Here is a 14,555-nt window from a genome sequence, read left to right as displayed (position 1 = left end):
CAGTGTGTGCCAACGGTGCCGCGTAGTGGACAGCGGTCTGCACGGAGACGGGTTTTCGGTAAACTTCGACTTAAATTGTCCACAAACGAAAGATGCCGAGCTCGAGCGAAACTGTCCGGAACATCCGGCTGTAGCTTCTCAACATAAACAGCAATGGCGGAGGCAGCAGCAGCGTCAACGGCGGCTTCAGCAGTAACAGGCGGTTGGACAAAACACGTAACCTGCAGGTAGGACAAGACAATAGAACTAGCACATTTAGACGGCGATGGCACACCGTGTCGTTTGACGCCAGAATAACGCTGCCAGGGCAGCTTGTGAGTGACTGACGGGAATGTCTTTCAAGGGTCCGCTCAGCTGTTCGCGGAGCTAGCTGTGATGTTGTCATGTTCGCTGTGTTGTGGTCACACAGCAGCCTGGTGTGCTAGTTTAGCCGCCGTCCTGCTAGCTACGCTTTCAACAATCAGATCGGCAACGCTGAACTGTAAAGCTAGTGTCACACAGCGGCCCCTCGACGAAAGCTTTGAAGCTAATCTCAGCTAGCAGTTCTCAGTAGTTTCACATTAAAACCAACAAATTAATCGGCGTTTAAACCAGCGGCTTTAACTAGTTGTTGCCTTTCGGTGTCATATCATCTGCTAGGTTCACATCCGGACCAAGCTAGCGCCGCGGTCCCTTAAACATGACCGCGATGGCGTTATGAGTATGAAAGTAAAAGATGACATCGACACGCATTTGATTTGCTTACATCCAAGTGACTGGCAGGCTGCTTTTTAACGTTGATACTGGGATCTAAAAGGAAACGCGCTGTTTAATGTGTTAAGTAAACTTTGATTTTCTTTTGTTTTTCCAGATATTTCATGCACGGTCTGTGCAAAGAAGGGGAGAACTGTCGATATTCCCATGACCTGACCAGCAGTAAACCTGCCAGCATGATTTGCAAATTCTTTCAGAAGGGAAACTGCGCGTTTGGGGACCGTTGCAGGTAAAGACTGAACTGACACCAGAACGGGAATGTGCACCTGAGCGAAACTGAGCTTGCATGTTCGTGGTGCGATGCAGCAGCCCTGTAACGTGTTTTCAGCTGAGAGCTGAGCTGCTTTCTAAAAGTGGCAGCATAGCAGGTTTGCTAGCAGGGCTTCTCAGAAGTGTTCCCCTCAAGTAGATGTGACACCTGAGACTGCGCCTTAATGTCACCATGTTGTTGGTCTGTGTGTGTGGCAGCTTTATGTGGGGTCAGGGGTCACAATCACACATGAGGACCTGCTGTTTTGCTCTACTGGATGAACTCTTGTATTTAAAATGAGTGCCTGGGTCGTGCTGTGCATTTTACACACATGGCTACACACAGTGTGACTCTGTCTTCAGAGGCCGAGATTAGTAGGATGACAGTTTTAGAACATGCATTGACAAATTTAATTAAAATCTGACAGAGTATGACTTGTAAGTAGCTTATTTTGTAGAAGGACTTGTGGCAATTCTAAGGGTGTTTTAATTTAAATGTTAGCGAATATTTTTTTATTTATATATAAGTACACACAAGCATTAGATTATTTATATTGACCAAAAGAAGATGGTGAATTTTCCGCAGGGTTCTGATTGCTTTAGATTGAACAAGTTATTATTTATTCTTACTGTTGCAGAAAGAATGAAAGAGATGAGCAGCTCTTCATTGGTTCAGCAGCGAAATATAAACAAAATATACAACAATATACAAATGTTTCTTGGCACTTTACTTCTATTCTTCTCAATTTTAATGAAAATACAGTTGTACAGACCAAAACCTTTGTTAACAAGGTGAAGATTGTTTCAACCCTGCGTTGTTTTAGCACACAGCATGTTTGTATTATATTAGTAAACAACAACATGCATACATACTAACGAGGCTCAAACATGCAGAGGTCTTTTTGAAAAGTGGATTAGGCTCCCAGTCAAGTCCTCAGACAATCAGCAGAGACAGTGTTTGCTCCAGTTAGATCCTCTTCGCTGGTGAGTCAGTCTGAGGACCCCAGCAGCAGCAGGGACTCAGTGGTTTCACACACACTCGCATCTTTCTTTAATAGCATGTTTGCCTTTATGAAGCCTTCACTTTGCTATGTAGTACTGAGTTACTGTTGTGTGTGGTGTTGTTGTTAAGTCACGTTCCTCCCTACCTGTGATTGAGCTGCACCATGGACGTGCTCTCGTTATTTTGGAGGCTCCACAGGCCTTTGCACCCTGCATTGAAAGTCCAGAGAAAGACTCTCGCTGTGGGGGTTTATTAAGGTTGAATTCCCTGGGCTCTATCTATTGTGATGCACTCCGTTTTGTTCTTTCACTGTGTCTGTCTCTCTGCTGCTTTCTCTTCTGCGGCCCCCAGGGCCAGACAGGGTGCACTGCAGCCTGCATGGCAATTGCATAATGCTCCATCTCTGTGTGTCTGTTTCTCTCTGTTGCTGGGTTCCCCAGGTTCACTGTGCTGCAGCTCCCTCCTCTCATTTCTTTATGCATTGCCTCAGCACAGTGCCCTCCCCTCCCCACTTATTCAACACTCCACAGTCTAGGAATAGTCTGCTTGTGCTCTGAGCTAGCCTTAACATAAAGGAGAGAAAAAACAAGCAAGGGGAGAAAAAGATGCATAAAATAACAAAGCAGGAAATGTGCTGGTAATTAAGATTTACTCAGTAAATGGTTAAGAAAATGACAAAAGAAAGCACCAGAAAAGCAGGATGATGCCATATTGAGCCCACATTGAGTCAAGGTGCATGATTTGTACCTGATGCATGCACACCTAGTTGTTCAGAGATAGCACAGGTAGGACTGAGTTTATGCAATTTTGAACACAGGTAAAAGGAGAGCCACAGGGACGTTTAATTCTAACAAATTATGAAATGGAAAGTGTGTGTAAGGTTTAGAAATGGCCTGCTTTCATTCAAAGTCATGTTTACCTTGTGATCTCTGTCCCAGTTATGATAGGGCAATAATTTAATTAAGAGTTTTAGATCTCGCTGTAGAAGTCACATTCTGCACTTTTACTTCTTGCTCTTGCAAAGGCTAGATGGTGTTACAGGGAGGCAAATGTAAGAAAGAATAACATCCCTGAGAAAACTGTTGGTGTCCTTTGGGTGCACAGTAGAGTATACCTACTGTCTCTGTGCATGGATCTCCAGCTGCACAGAAGAAAGGGCTCCACGGGCTTACATATGTTGCCCAGTGGATAGCTGGCTGCTGGCTCCCCTTACATAAAGAACCACAAAGCTCAGATTATCTCAAGAACATGAATAAAATCCTTCATGAGAGCTCTTGTCCCTCAGCCATCACCATCCTGGATGCTGCTAAGTTAAAGACAATCAGATCCAAAATGACCTTTTATGTACAATGTTTACGCTGTTGGTATTTACATTAACACCGGCAAATGGGGACTAGTGCAAAATGGAATTGTGTTTGTTTGCCAGCCAGCTGCTGCCACTGTATCTATCTAAGGAGGTAGAGCAGGTCATCTACTGATCGGAAGGTCGGTGGTTCGATCCCTGGCTCCCCCAGTCTATATGCCAAATAGCCTTTGTAAGATATTAACCCCAAGTTGCTCTCCGCTGCATCCATCGGAGTGTGAATGTGTGTGAGTGTTGGCGAGAAAGCACTTAAAGCAAGAAGAAAGTGCTTGTGTGAATGGGTGAGTGTGGGATGTTGTATGACGCTGTGGGAGAGTAAAGTGCTGTATAAGAATCTGCACATTTAACAGTTTTCTTTTTCTTAGCTTAAGTTGAATTTGAGTGACGGTCGTTTTTTGCACTGAGAGAATTCCTCAGTTTAGTTCTTCAGTCTTTTAATGCTGCAACGACATTAAGAGTCTGATTCTGATGTGTTGCTGCCATCAACTTTAAACAATTATTACTGTTCATTGCTCAATTTAAAAATGTGATATTTCTTCTATATTCTATTGTGAAGAAAATATCATTGGGGTATCTATGTTGATGGCATCCTAACATTGTTACCCCTGTTGTAAAAGGCTGATGGAGTATTGTCATCACCTGGGCAGGTGGGCGGCGTGAACATGTTTCTGAATGGAGAACAGTTTTAAATTGATAACATTGGAGTGTCTACGAAGAATTGTGGACAAGTTTGAATCTCAGTGACCTTGACCTCAAGAAGGGGGGTCACGTTTTCTAAAAAATGTTGTGAATGCAATAACTTGAGAACAAGGCGACGTAGGATTTTGAAACTGACACCACAGGTACATCTGCTAGTAGACTGAGGGGTGCCTTGGGCCCCTGGCAGTATTTTTAGAATTGGGATTGTTGAATGCTTAGAATCTTTGATCTTCTTTAGCCGTCGGTTATAATGAAGTTGACTAATAACACGCATTAATTAACAAACACTCCCCACATCAGTTTAATGGATCAGTAAAAGATCGGATAAACACGAATATCAAAATGGCCTGCATTTGTATGGCGCTTTACTCAGTCCCTAAGGACCCCAAAGCGCTTTACACTACCTTCAGTCATCCACCCATTCACACGCACATTCACACACACATTCACACACTGGCAATGGTAAGCTACATTGTAGCCACAGCCACCCTGGGGCGCACTGACAGAGGCGAGGCTGCCGGACACTGGCGCCACCGGGCCCTCTGACCACCACCAGTAGGCAAACATGGGGTTAGTATCTTGCCCAAGGATATCTGGCATGCAGCCTGGGATCGAACCACCGACCTTCTGATTAGTGGCTGACCTGCTCTGCTACCTGAGCTACAGCCACCCCAAATGTGTTTAAAATGGATACCAAACAAAGTATAACGGAGATTTATCAAATGGTGTCCTCGGCATTTTTTCTCAGGAGACAGAACACAGTCCTGTCCATCTGTTTCTTGATTGTGTGTCCATTTCAGGATTGTGGAGGTGCTGGAGCCTATCGAGGGTACACCCTGTATAAAACTGTTACAGTGGAACATTTAGTTTTGAACATTTCTGCACTGTGAAGGGTGGTGTAATATTTTTACAGGCATCACAGACTTGAACATGTGAAGTTTTGAAAGTTAAGAAACTGCTAGTGGGACAGTTCAACTAAACCACACACGTCTACAACATAAATCAGAAGCAGTGCATCCTCCTACCTGATACACTTGCACAGAAACAAGCGTGTCAGGTAGAAGAGAAGGATACTGATGATTGTTTCTCCCCCATTAGAACGTCTGAGGAAGACGACTTGCTGTGCAGCATGAATCTCGTACCATTTACCTGGATCTGTAGTCCCTCCCACTCCCACCAACCCCTCATGTTCATCCATGCACAGACTCCAACACAGTTACATTTGCTGTGTTGTTTTGAGCTACAAGCACACGTTTTGCCACATGAGGTGATCTGATTGGTCAGATCTGTTTATTTGGATCTAAAACTCAGGGAAAAAAATCAAGCTTGTTAAAAAAATTAATCCCTCAAATTTTTCCAGTGAAAATAAACAGCCAGTGTGAACAGCGGCGTTAAAAATATACAGTCCAACAAATATTTTTAATGAAAGGAACCACGGATGTTACGCGTCTGCTGTGATGGAAAATATTAACGGTACTTTTAACTGTGACCTCAGTCCTTCGGTCAGTACCCAGAGCTTGAGCAGTACCTCTCAGCTCTCTGTTCTCCCACCACGTGTGACCAGGATGGGAGAATGAGATAAACTATACTACCAAATGGATTCACTTGTCTCCTTGACTGACATCCTGTTCTTAATCTATAGGCTTCAATGTCCATCCTTCCTTTGCAACCATAACAGCTTCAACTCCTCTGGGAAGGCCTTCTACAAGCTTTATGGAATATGGGAATTTTTGACCGTTCTTCCAGAAGCGAGGTCAGACACTGATGTCTGACACACACACACACACACACAGACACACACACAGACACACACACACACACACACACACACACCTTTACATTTGCAGTCAGACAGGTACCGTTCTCCTGCCAAATCCAGACTGGTTCATCGGATTGCTGGACCCTAGAGTGATTCGTCACTCCAGAGAACACACACATGGAAGCACGTGTTTTACACCACTGCATTGCACTTGTAATCTAAGGCTTGATGCTGTTGCTCGCCCTATGAACCCCATTCCATGAAACTCGCTGCGCACGGTTCGTGGGTTAATCTGAAGACCATCAGTTTGGAGGTCTGTAGTGACTGACTCAGCAGAAAGTTGGTGACCTCTGCGTGCTGTGTGTGTCAGCGTGCCCTGACGCTGCTTTATTTATTTATTTATTTATTTATTTATTTACTCCCCTTTTAAATATGGCCCACCACCAGGGCTAACGCTAGGAGGCTAATCTGTGGGTTGAACCATATCAATAATTTTAAAAGAAGGTTTAAATTCATAACGTATTTATTTAGTTATGTATTTCATTAATTAAATCAGTTGTTTACTTATTAGACAGTTTAATTGAACACTGCACCGTCTGAGAAATGATGATGTGATTAGTAACAGTCTTTTCTAATTCTGTTCTGTTAGTATGAAGCACAGGCGTATAGATGAGTTTGTCCTGTAAAGAGGCTCGTGCACCTCTCAAATGGCTGAAGTCGTGACTGAGCATCTTTATCATCAGCAGCTGGGAACATCGCCTCAAAGAGAGCGAGCCTCACTCCAGAGCTTCTCCACTGCAATCGAGATTCCTGAACTTTGGAAACTTGTTGTTTTGGACTGGAAAAACTTTTGGACAGAAGCCGTTTTAGTTCCTGTTTGCACCTTTTTTTTTATATTACTAGCACTTTAATTTGTATAACCTGAGTTTTTTTTTTTTTTTTTTTTTTTTTTATTCTGACCATCCCATTAAGTAATATTTAAAATACATTTGACTATTTTCAAATTGATGTTTCCTGGATGATTATTCTAATTTGCTGTGGGACGAGACGACAGGCTGATCCTCACAGGTGGGTGGACTTGAGCAGGTGAGGTACTGGCGACTAGAACAGCAGGTTTGTCCACAGGAAGCGGAGATGAGAGTGAAATAATCGTTGACTAATCAAAGACAAGTTAGCAGATTAGTTGGATGCCAGAATTATTTTAGTTGTAGCCCTACCGACCACTTTGTGGCTGAGTTGCTGTCATTTCCAATCGCGTCCACGTTGTTATGATGCCACTGTAGTAACAATGAAATTTGCTGATTAGACTCTTGCACAGGTGACCTCCCATCACGGTACCATGCTAGAATTCACGGCGCTCCTGAGAACGACCCATTCTTTCACAGATGTTTGTGGAAGCAGTCTGCAGGCCTAGCTGCTTGATTTTATACACCTGTGACCCCAGAAGTGATGGAACGCCTGAATTTAATTATGTGAATGTCTAAACCTGGTATATTGTTATTAAGCTCCTCCACTTGGGGCAGCGACTTGTCCCAGACTCGGAGTGGGTGCTCCACCCTTAGATGAATGCATCAGGAACAACTCTGAGTTTAGAGTCTTGTCCATACTTTAACATACGAGGAGCCAAGACTGAACTTTCTGATTAATGTAACATAATGTTAAGAAGTGATGTGTTGTTTGTATACTGTTACATTGTAACAGTCCTGGTGTGATGTTGTTGTTCTCCAGATTTGAACACTCTAAACCAGTAAAGAACGAGGAACTGCCAGCCTCCCAGACGCTGCCGCTCGCCTCCGTCTCGCTGCCCAGTCCAGCAGATCCTGAACCCAGTGGGCCGACGCCTGGACCAGTGGTGCCTGACTGGGTCAATGCTGCAGAGTTTGTTCCAGGACAGCCCTACTGTGGACGTGGTGAGCAGTCAGGATTGATAACGTCATGATGCATACTAATGCTGATGCTTTTGCTGTTATGGTGGAAACATCTTTTAATTATTCACACATGTTGTCACATCGATGTTTTGTTTTCCTGACATTTAAACCCAAATAATGTGTGTGTGGAGCCACAGTACACATTTGAGACTGAAGGCGGCGTAGCCTGTTGGGTCTAAGTTAAGTCAACACCGTTAATGAGAGATGTAAAAAATAAAAAATATGCTTTGTAGCAGGACTCAAACAAATTAAACTGCTGTAGACTGCTAGGGATGGGAATTGATAAGAATTTAGCGTTTCAGATTCCATTATCCATATCCATCGATAATGCTTATTGATTTGATTTCTTATCAGTGCTCTTATTGATTCTCATGGGTTTCTCATAGCTAAGCTATGCAAACATTACGTCTGTGCAAGTTAATTGCATGTCGTGGGTCAAATGTTTGTGCAAGTTGGAGGCATTTCACCTCTTTGTTTTGATCAGTGTTGGAGTCGTTAATCAAAAGTAATATATTACACATATTAAAGAGCAGACGTTTCTTATAAGGATTGCAGTACAATACTTAATTACTCCCAGGAGGAAGTAATTTGTTTTATTACTTATATTATTTTTGAGTTTCTCAAAAAAAATGACCTGAAATTTGTTGACTTGTAATTACAAACAATATAAACCTCCAGGCTACAGGAGCACACACCAACCACCAATAAAGTTTCTGAGTATTTGGGTGTGAACACACAGCACAGATAAGAACCAGCACACAGAGACTTAGAAGTAGAAATGGAGGCTGCGACCTCGTCTGCTCATCAGTTTGTTACCCACTGAAGTTCAGGGTCTGGCTGCTGGGTTGGCATTCTTGCGTTAGCCTGCTTGCAAAACTCTGAAGTTGTGTTAGCAGCATAATGCAGTTGTTTCTGTCCTGGATGCACTTTGCATTTTACTCTCATGCATTGTCCTTATATCCACGCTTTAGATTGCACCGCCACCATTTCCTCCTCCAGTGCACACAAACTGAAATCAGCTGATTGTAGCACACGTGGAGCCCTTTTGCCCACGTACCCACTCTTATGAAAGGTGCTGCCAGTGACAGACTTGCTGCTGGCATTAAAGTTTAATTAAAATGAAAACAAAAAACATTTGAGTTAAAGGCGTTTGAAGGTCTCGCTTATAATGGACGCAGCTGTTCAGGGTGCACCCAGCCTCTCAGCCTGTGATGGTTTGGATGAGCTCCAGGAAAAACTGTGAACATGCAAAGAATGTGAAGCTCAAAATGCTCCACTTTAATGATGCTGTGCTCCATCTGAAAACACAGAGCAACTTCAGTTGTTGCGTGTCTGTGCGTGTCTGTGCGTGTCTGTGCGTGTGTGTCCAGCTGAGCCAGTGACTGTGGAGAGCACAGTCCCTCTCATTGAGGAGTTTGACCGTGATCCTGCTCTGGACAACGAAGATTTGAGGAAGCAGCTCTGTCCATACGCTGCTGTTGGAGAGTGTCGCTATGGAATCAACTGTGCTTATCTCCATGGCGATGTATGTGACATGTGTGGCCTCCAGGTGCTCCACCCCACTGACAACACTCAGCGCTCAGAGCATACCAAGGTAACAGTTACAGCACAGCCTGCTGGTGGCTCACAAATTCCATCACAGAGTTTGTGCAATAATTTTATTGCACAAACTCGATGATGGAAACCAAAAATCTTTGAGATGCACCTTACTTAACCCTTTAAGCCCATCGGGGCGCGCACGCCCCATTTTTAAATCCCGGTGGAATTACAACCACATAAGCTAGTGCAATTATTTATGTTATTTTTTTTGCATGTGAAACTGGAGGAGTTGTACTTATGTAACATGGATTCAGCTTGTCCCGGGTCGCAGTTTGCTTCCACAAATGGCTTTGCAAAAATCGTGTAAAAAGCGCTGACAACAACAAAAACATTATAATCCAGAAACATCTGATCTGATCAGCTGTTCATAGCACTTCCTACATTAGAATAAATGTCAGCGCGAACTAGTGCATGTGTGCCATTACCTGCGAAAACCGGAAGCGTCTTTTTTTTGTGGGAAACGTAGTTTTTTTTTTTTCCCTACAGGGTGTTTTTAAAAGCCGTGTTTGACTTTGTGCCTCTGTGTGGTTTCTGCGAGGCTTAGAGCTGAAACTGCACTGTTGGAAATCCTTTATTTTGATGCTGGTTTTTTTGCAAATTGTGCAAAACAGTATTTATTTTCATTTGTCCTGCAGTTGATAAAAATTAGTTTCATTTTTAGGATACACTATGAAGACGCTCAAAATAAATTTCCTGCAGTTTGCGCAACTTTTTTGCATTTACAGTTTTGAGGGATAAACCTCTGAAGTTTCTCTAACTAGAAATATGTGCAAAAAACGATTTTCAATTTTTTTGTAGTTTATTGCACTTTTTTGCAATTCATGTAGTTACTATGGGCTTAATGCATACATATTATCAAAATTTGGGGATATAACAGTTGTATTGATGTACAGTAACTTGCTCCCAAAAATGGCATCATGTAAAAACATAAAGATAAGCTCTGCTTCTGTGGTGGGCTTTAAAGGGGACATTTCACTAACCATAGGTGGGCATATATGTATTTGAGCTTGTGTGGGTTTAAAATATAAATTTAAACTTGTGTTTCCAGTTGTTGTTTATTAGCGATCCCCTCCACCCTGGAAAACGAACAATTTAAAGAAATCATTAAAATCCCAGACTCACACCGACGTTCGTGCCCATGAGTGTGTGTTAATGGGGCAGCTGCCTTATTTGCGACTCTTCCCGTGGATTTCTTTTCAAGATTCCTTCAACCCGTCCTTTGGATCTGTCTGCGTTACTCCTGCCTGAATGCAGTCTGACAAAACAACAACACCCAATTTACAAGAAGCTGATTAAAGCCCAGAAATGTTCTACATGCAGTGAATGCCTCTCAGTTGTGTTGATTCTTCAGATCTTCAGCTTACTGAAGGTCATTCCCTGTTTTAGGCATGCATTGAAGCCCATGAGAAAGACATGGAGATATCATTTGCCATCCAGCGTAGCAAGGACATGATGTGCGGCGTGTGTATGGAGGTGGTGTTTGAGAAGGTCAACCTTAGCGAGCGCCGTTTTGGCATCCTCTCCAACTGCAACCACTGCTACTGTCTGAAGTGCATTCGCAAGTGGAGGAGTGCCAAGCAGTTTGAGAGCAAAATCATCAAGTAAGTGCTTCAGTCTGTTATTGCCTTGGAAAGAAAGTAGAAGTGACATTGTAGGTGTGGAGTAAGAGTCTGTAGGACATCGGCACTTGTTGTTTCACGGCTGGTCAGGGTAGACATTTCCAGCCGTTGTAAATGGTTCTTGTAGCGCTTTTCTCCTCTACCTGAGCACTCAAAGCACTTTATACAACTTGCCTCATTCACTCATTCATAGCAAGGATGGGAGCGTGAGGATTTTTGGCAGGCAGACTGGAGCAGCCAGGGATCAAACCGAGATGAGCTGCTCCACCTCCTGAGCTACAGCCAACTCACACACTCGAGTGTCTGCATAAAGTGAAATGCAAAAATATTATTAGGAAAAACGATGCTCATAGAAAACATCAGGTTCACCGCAGATCTGTCAAGAAAACACACATCACCTCTTTCAATACGACGTGACGACTTAGCTGATAAACACTAGCCTAGGTCTGACTGCTAACCCTTCTCTCAGGAGGTGGAGCAGGTTGTCTGAACCAAAAGGGTGATGGTTTGATCCCCAGTTGTTCTAGTCCACACGTCCACGTGTCCTTGGTAGCGTGCCTAACCAAGGACACTTGGACATCCATCGGAGTGTGAGTGCATGTTTGGTTGTTAAAAGGAACTTCCAGTGTTTTATTCGGTTCCATTTTATTTATATAGCTCGTAATCACAACAATAGTCACTTAAAGCCACTTTACATTGTGAGATAATGACCCCAACAAATATGTGAGACTGGGTCAAAACAACAAGATCTTGTTTGTCTTTTTTGGGGGCAGGTCTTGTCCAGAGTGTCGAATCACATCCAATTTTGTCATCCCAAGCGAGTACTGGGTGGAAGATAAGGACGACAAGCAGAAACTCATCCAGAAATACAAAGACGGCATGGGGTAGGGTTTGCATGACACGCCCACACTCACTAAAGAGCATCGCTGCTGCAACAAGGCGTCGCACCATCTGATGTATACACGACATATTGTATAGTGTGGAAAACGGTGACACAAAGACGCTGAGACAAAGTTGTTGTTGTTCATCTTTAGTTTTGACTAAACTAAATGATAATGGAGTAGCGCAGGACTGAAGCTGAATCTTTAAAAGGCACTTATTATAACTAAGCCTCTGCAGCTGGCCGGTGACAGCAAGTTAAATCCTGCAGGATGAAGAAGGCAGACTTTTGAATAGGAAGCTGTGATCAGAGTCGCAGCAGTGGGATGGTGAGTGCACAGTGTGGGGAGTCGTGATCAGAAACTAAAAAAAGGACTTTAGCTTGCTCGATTCCCCTGCTGTGGGGCTTTCCTGGTGTGAGCTATCCAGACGGCATCTTTATTCTCTGGTTTCCTCTTTGCCTTCTCCAGAAGTAAACCATGCCGATACTTTGATGAGGGTCGCGGAACGTGCCCCTTTGGCTCAAACTGCTTCTACAAGCACGCCTTTCCTGATGGACGGCTGGAGGAAGCTCAGCCTCAGCGAAGACAGACTGGATCCAACAGCAGGAACCGGGTAACTTTTTCTGAACTTTTTCATATCATAGCGGGGCAGGAGAGTGTGTTTATCTTCTGCTCTGGACACCCACTGCAAGTCTGCGGTGGGGGGACGGGGCACGTGCAGTTTGGTGCGTTGTAGAGGGAAGAAAAACCTTCAGCATTGGATTAGCAGCTCGTAGGAGTGTGAAAGGTCACGAGACGGCCAAGAGTGAACGCAGGACCCCGTCACAGCTATAAGACGCACCGGCTCAGACAGTTTTCATAAGCTACAACCACTATCTTAAAAGTAAAAAGGAAGGGTTGACTCGAGGTGTAGCTGCAAGGCAACGATGGTGCAGGAAACATTAGAAGCAGCCGTGGAATACAAATACGAAAATGTAGCTACACTTTGTCCATATGGTTAAAAGCACAAATGTGTGTTTCGTTTTGTGCGTTTTCTTCCGGTTCCTTTCAGAACTCGAGGCGAACACCGCTGTGGGACATCCTCGACGAGCGGGAAAGCACCGACTCCTTCGACAACGAGGACGAGGAGATGGTAACGTTCGAGCTGAGCGACATGCTCCTCATGCTTCTCGCCGCGGGAACCGACGACGAGGTGACGGATTCAGAGGACGAGTGGGACTTGTTTCACGAGGAGCTGGACGATTTCTATGAGATTTACCTATAGCAGCCCCAACCACCGACGCCCTACATCCACCCTTTGCCCCTCACCCCCCCGTATATACTAGACACTAGAATGGACTGTCTTGTGCGAGTGATGGACAGTAGCTTTCCCTCCACCCCTGTATTGTGGCAGTGCCTTTAAGCAGGCCATTAATAATGAACTTCTAAAATATTTAAAACACAAAAAAAAGGAAAAACCAACAAGTCAGTGCACTCGTGCTAAACATTTTCTAGACATTTATTCTTGTGAGTCTTTCTCGTGTGGTCCATGTTAAAAGGAAATGATAAAAGAACTCGGTATAAAATTTAACAAAGATTATAACTTTCTTCAAATAATAAAAATTGTCAAGTTTATTTGTGGGTGAGGGTTTGACTTCTTATCTAGCCAGGTGTTTGTACATAATCCTGAGACTTTACAGATGCACTCGAGCTTACTCGGCACCATTTACTGTAATCGTGAGGCCGTGTTGTAAGATTTTATAGATGGTTTTTGAAGATCGGAACTTTTTGTTTATGAACGCTGACGACGGCAAATATATTGTGCTGATGGTTAATAAATTGACCGTAACGACCGACATCTTCCACTGCGACATATTTGCTACAGTTCACGCCATTAAAGCATTTTATACCTCAACAATAAACTGTAGAAAATCCGACGATGAACTAAAGTGCCCTGATGCAGGATGGGCGTCTTTGTTACTGTCAGGCTTCACTTATTGAACAGCTCCAAAAACTCAAAGAAAACAAAGGAGTTTGTGTTGTATGGAACAAATTAGGTCCACATTGTGACTGATGGCAGCTGAACAAAGGTTTGGGCGTCGGGCGTTCTTCGGGAAACCCTCCTCCTGAGTCTCCATGTAACCTGTTTCTCACCTGAGACTTTGAGCTCAAATCTCTCTGACACATCAATGTGATCGCCCAATGTGATTCTCACTGTTACAGCAGTACTACTGAACAAAATGCAAGCCCCAGTTATGTGTCTAAGCCACTAGTGGACAGAGTTCGTGAGCTGCTCAGTAAGTGAAGCATCTGCTAACCCCGTGCACGCAACGACGCAGTCTGTGGGTGTTCACCTGTATTTGGACATAAGGAGAATATTTGCCCCGTACATGTGCAAACTGCAGTATCAGTCAAATAAATGATGTAAGCACGGACACTTTTGAAAACTACCACCCTCTAACCCCAACTCCGGGGACTTGAGGTACCACAGAGCAAGCCCTCCCCAGAACCAGCTCGAAAGTCACTGCTTGAGCTCAAACGGACTTCAGTAAGCCTTGATGCTGAGACGCTGACCCACACACTCCTGACAGCTGGTGCTGACTTGTTGAATGCCACTGGAATGCATATGTTTATACTGAAATGAGTGTTTTCAATGTTCCACAGCCATCCATCTTAACTTGACATTAAAGTTTAAAAAGCTCTCTGCTGTGTCGACTTTGTTC

The 14,555-nt window shown here is 43.8% G+C and overlaps 1 protein-coding gene across 1 annotated transcript; it reads left to right on the top strand.

Moving 5' to 3' along the window:
- mkrn1 (makorin, ring finger protein, 1) lies at positions 1-14,534 on the top strand. The gene is made up of 8 exons (XM_003455632.5): positions 1-227; positions 851-982; positions 7,555-7,736; positions 9,125-9,348; positions 10,740-10,954; positions 11,746-11,856; positions 12,322-12,466; positions 12,905-14,534. Exons 1-8 carry the CDS (start codon positions 154-156, stop codon positions 13,115-13,117), a joined length of 1,296 nt encoding a protein of 431 aa, XP_003455680.1. The 5' UTR covers positions 1-153; the 3' UTR covers positions 13,118-14,534.
- Positions 14,535-14,555: the final 21 nt, after the last annotated feature.

Source organism: Oreochromis niloticus, linkage group LG17 (assembly GCF_001858045.2).
Source record: "Oreochromis niloticus isolate F11D_XX linkage group LG17, O_niloticus_UMD_NMBU, whole genome shotgun sequence".
Taxonomy (NCBI): Eukaryota; Metazoa; Chordata; class Actinopteri; order Cichliformes; family Cichlidae; genus Oreochromis; species Oreochromis niloticus.
The sequence above is the reverse complement of the archived record's forward strand: the minus strand, read 5'-3'. Positions and strand labels throughout refer to the sequence as shown.

Excerpts from the sequence above, each read along its gene's own strand:
- mkrn1 (XM_003455632.5), top strand. The coding sequence starts at position 154 with ATGGCGGAGGCAGCAGCAGCGTCAACGGCGGCTTCAGCAGTAACAGGC. Across the intron at positions 7,737-9,124 it reads ACAGCCCTACTGTGGACGTG|CTGAGCCAGTGACTGTGGAG; the intron begins GTGAGCAGTCAG and ends GTGTGTGTCCAG. Across the intron at positions 9,349-10,739 it reads AGCGCTCAGAGCATACCAAG|GCATGCATTGAAGCCCATGA; the intron begins GTAACAGTTACA and ends TCCCTGTTTTAG.